A 2,975-nucleotide genomic window follows, 5' to 3' on the forward strand; every position below is an offset into this window, starting at 1 on the left:
TAATAAAATCCCAGTTTCAGTCTGAAATACTTCAAGAATAGAATGCTTGGACTTCGATATTATTAGACATCTGAATATTGTAAGAAGAACCTTAAGAAAATATTGAGCTATTTTTATACATTCCTGAGAATCTCTGAGCTTAGAAAGTTCCATATATCCCTTTGAGTTCTATATCCGTTTTTCATATTTTGTAACGTGTTTTGTTCCATATTCAAGTACTTAGGTTAAAGTATATAGAGGAAATATAAACAGCAAAAATAATGCAATGTTTGCGTCTTAGCTCATGACAACTCAAAATATCACATGTCATTGGTTAGAAAACATCTAAGGCTATTATGTGTGCAGAGCACTAATGCATCTTAACCATGAAGGATGTGAAGGAAGCCATGGACCAATCCTTGGCTTAGCAAATTTTGTTGTCTGCTTATAGTTATTTAAGATGAGAGATGGAGAAGCAAAAATGTGATAAGTGTATGATGTAACCTTCTCAAATTTTCTTCAAGGATTTAAAAAACTAAGTCATAATGAAAGCAAGTGGATGACACTGCATTTAATACATTTAATTCCCAGAGTTATGTATTTAATTCTCAAGACCCAGAAAGATAAGAGGATCTTATCTTGGAAACTACTTGTAGAGATGTTCAGTTTCTTTATTTCAGAGATTCTATTTCTCATGAAAACATATTCAAATAGTGTAATGAATGGATGTTGTCTATACACTTGTTTCAATGAATGTGTGAACATTTTGTGGGAATATGGTTAAGTATAAGTTTGACAAAGAAATTTGAAAGAATTAAGGAAAACATATGTCTGAATAAAGAACCCTTCATCTCTAATAAAATTCAAAACAATATCATGCTGATGATTTAACTGCATAAAACACTGTGCATTTCCCCGAAATCTATTGCATATGTACCATATTCTACAACTAAATCTTTGAAACTACTTCAGGAATTTATATAACTTTATAGATTTTTTTAAAGGCTACTAAACAATAAGTACTAAGAACAGGTATACATTTGAAGTTTTGCTATTGTTTGTGTGGGGGTCATCAATAACATATTTCACATGATAGTAAGAATTCTGTAATATTAAAATTATAAAAATAACAAATTCAAATTAATACTTTAGAACTATAATAATCTTGTGTATCTTATAAGTATATGTTAAAGTAAAATAGATTATATTACTTTCTCTAATGTAATATACTTTGCACCTAGAAATATAGGTGACATTGTCTTAATCAATATGAAAGTATTTTAGAGAGGTTGGTAATTAAAGTAGTAACAAATATGCAGTACCTTAAACACAGTAGCTTCTTGGCTCCAAAGAACTGGCAAAAGTGATTCCGATTGAGCTAGGTATTTAGTAAACTACACTTATTCCCACATGTTAGAAATTCTATATTATACAACACATTTCTCCTTTTAAGTTTAATTCACCTATTCTATATTATATGATTTCAGTTATATTCTTTTGTCACAGTCTATTGTAGATATTAACATATACGATAGAGGTCATAAACAAAAATCTCTGTGATTAATGTTTGATACAAAATTTATATTATTTTGATGTATTTACATTTTAGTGAAATATAAACAGGGTCTTTTTTGATAAATTTGTTAAGAAATAACCTTGCACACACCTTGCTAAATTAATAATAGCTTTAATTAGTGGGTATTGGAAATAAACATCAAATTCAAGTAGTCAAGATGAAATAATATTTAAAACTTGAAAATTCAAAAACAGAGAAATTTTATTCCACATAACTTGACCTGCATTTCAGCCACCACAACACAGAGAGAGAGGCCTGTCTCAGCTTCCTGTCTCCCAGAATCAAGACATATGTATGGAACGAAGGAAAAGCTATATATACAATATGACAAAATAAAATAAAAAGAGGTTTCTTCAGTAATTCATGTTTCCAAAGTTGTAGTAACAGAGACAGGAGAAAAATGGAGTATAGTAGGAGAAAGGCAATCACTGTTTGCAAGGCTTTGAAGTGAGCCATTGTGCTGGCATCTCTGCATCCTTGAACATGCTCCAGCATCTTCTTGTGATGTGTCCACAGGGAGAAGATGAGCAGGAGAAAAGTTGATAGGGACAAAACAAGGGGGACAGACAAGAAAAAAATGTGAAGCCATAACACAGGACTTTGACAATATTCATGGTAATAAGAAACAAAGCTGTATGACATGTTTATTTGATGATATTCATTTATACACATATTAATTCCCAAGTTAACTAGAAAAATATTTGAAAACAAAAGGACTAGAGATACCAGTAATGTACCTGAAACTACTTTTTTAACTCTCCACTTTAAATAAAGAAAAAGAGAGTGAGAAAAATTGGCTATCTTGAAAAAATAAAAGACACTGAGGCATGTAGCAAGCCAGATGCTGATATGGTTAGCTGTAGTCCATACATTACTAGTGAAATGTGCCATCGTTCTAATAGTAGCTAAATGTGCATCCAGTAAGGTAATTAGGGACCCTATTAGTACAAACCAGAGGAGAAAAATTCTTGAAGTTGCCAAAGCGGTGAGGATTTTATTAACTAATGACATATTTTTTCTCTTTACCCAATCCATGCAGTGCACCAAGGCCATGAATCCATTTCCTATAATTCCAATAATTAATTCAATGAATAAAATTATTTCAAGTAGGCTCTGGGAGATATCAAATATTCTTTTCAAAAGATACTCCATTTTACACATTAGTTCTAAAGATTTACGAGCATATTCATTTGAAGTGCTATTTTTAACATGCAATTTTGAAGATTTCTAAGTTGACTCTCATAAAATATTTATGCTTAACTCCCTCACACACTAGTAGAGAAACAAACATTACAGTTATGGAGTCTGAAGCTTTTTCCATGAAAATGTGTCTTCTCATACAGGTCAGGAGTGTCAGAGCAGAAGTGCTTTGTGAACACACAGATCCTGTAGTATTTTCTAGACAAAGATGAAGAAATGA

At 31.2% G+C, this 2,975-nt stretch overlaps 1 protein-coding gene across 1 annotated transcript; it reads right to left on the minus strand.

The window, feature by feature from the left end:
- Positions 1 to 1,739: 1,739 nt before the first annotated feature.
- On the minus strand, positions 1,740 to 2,707 carry LOC114632395 (taste receptor type 2 member 109-like). The gene is given in 2 exon segments (XM_028780912.1): positions 1,740 to 1,810; positions 1,813 to 2,707. Coding segments are annotated over 2 exon segments (966 nt in total).
- Positions 2,708 to 2,975: the final 268 nt, after the last annotated feature.

The sequence above is a fragment of the Grammomys surdaster genome, unplaced genomic scaffold (genome assembly GCF_004785775.1).
Source record: "Grammomys surdaster isolate TR1022 unplaced genomic scaffold, NIH_TR_1.0 373, whole genome shotgun sequence".
In the NCBI taxonomy this organism is placed as follows: Eukaryota; Metazoa; Chordata; class Mammalia; order Rodentia; family Muridae; genus Grammomys; species Grammomys surdaster.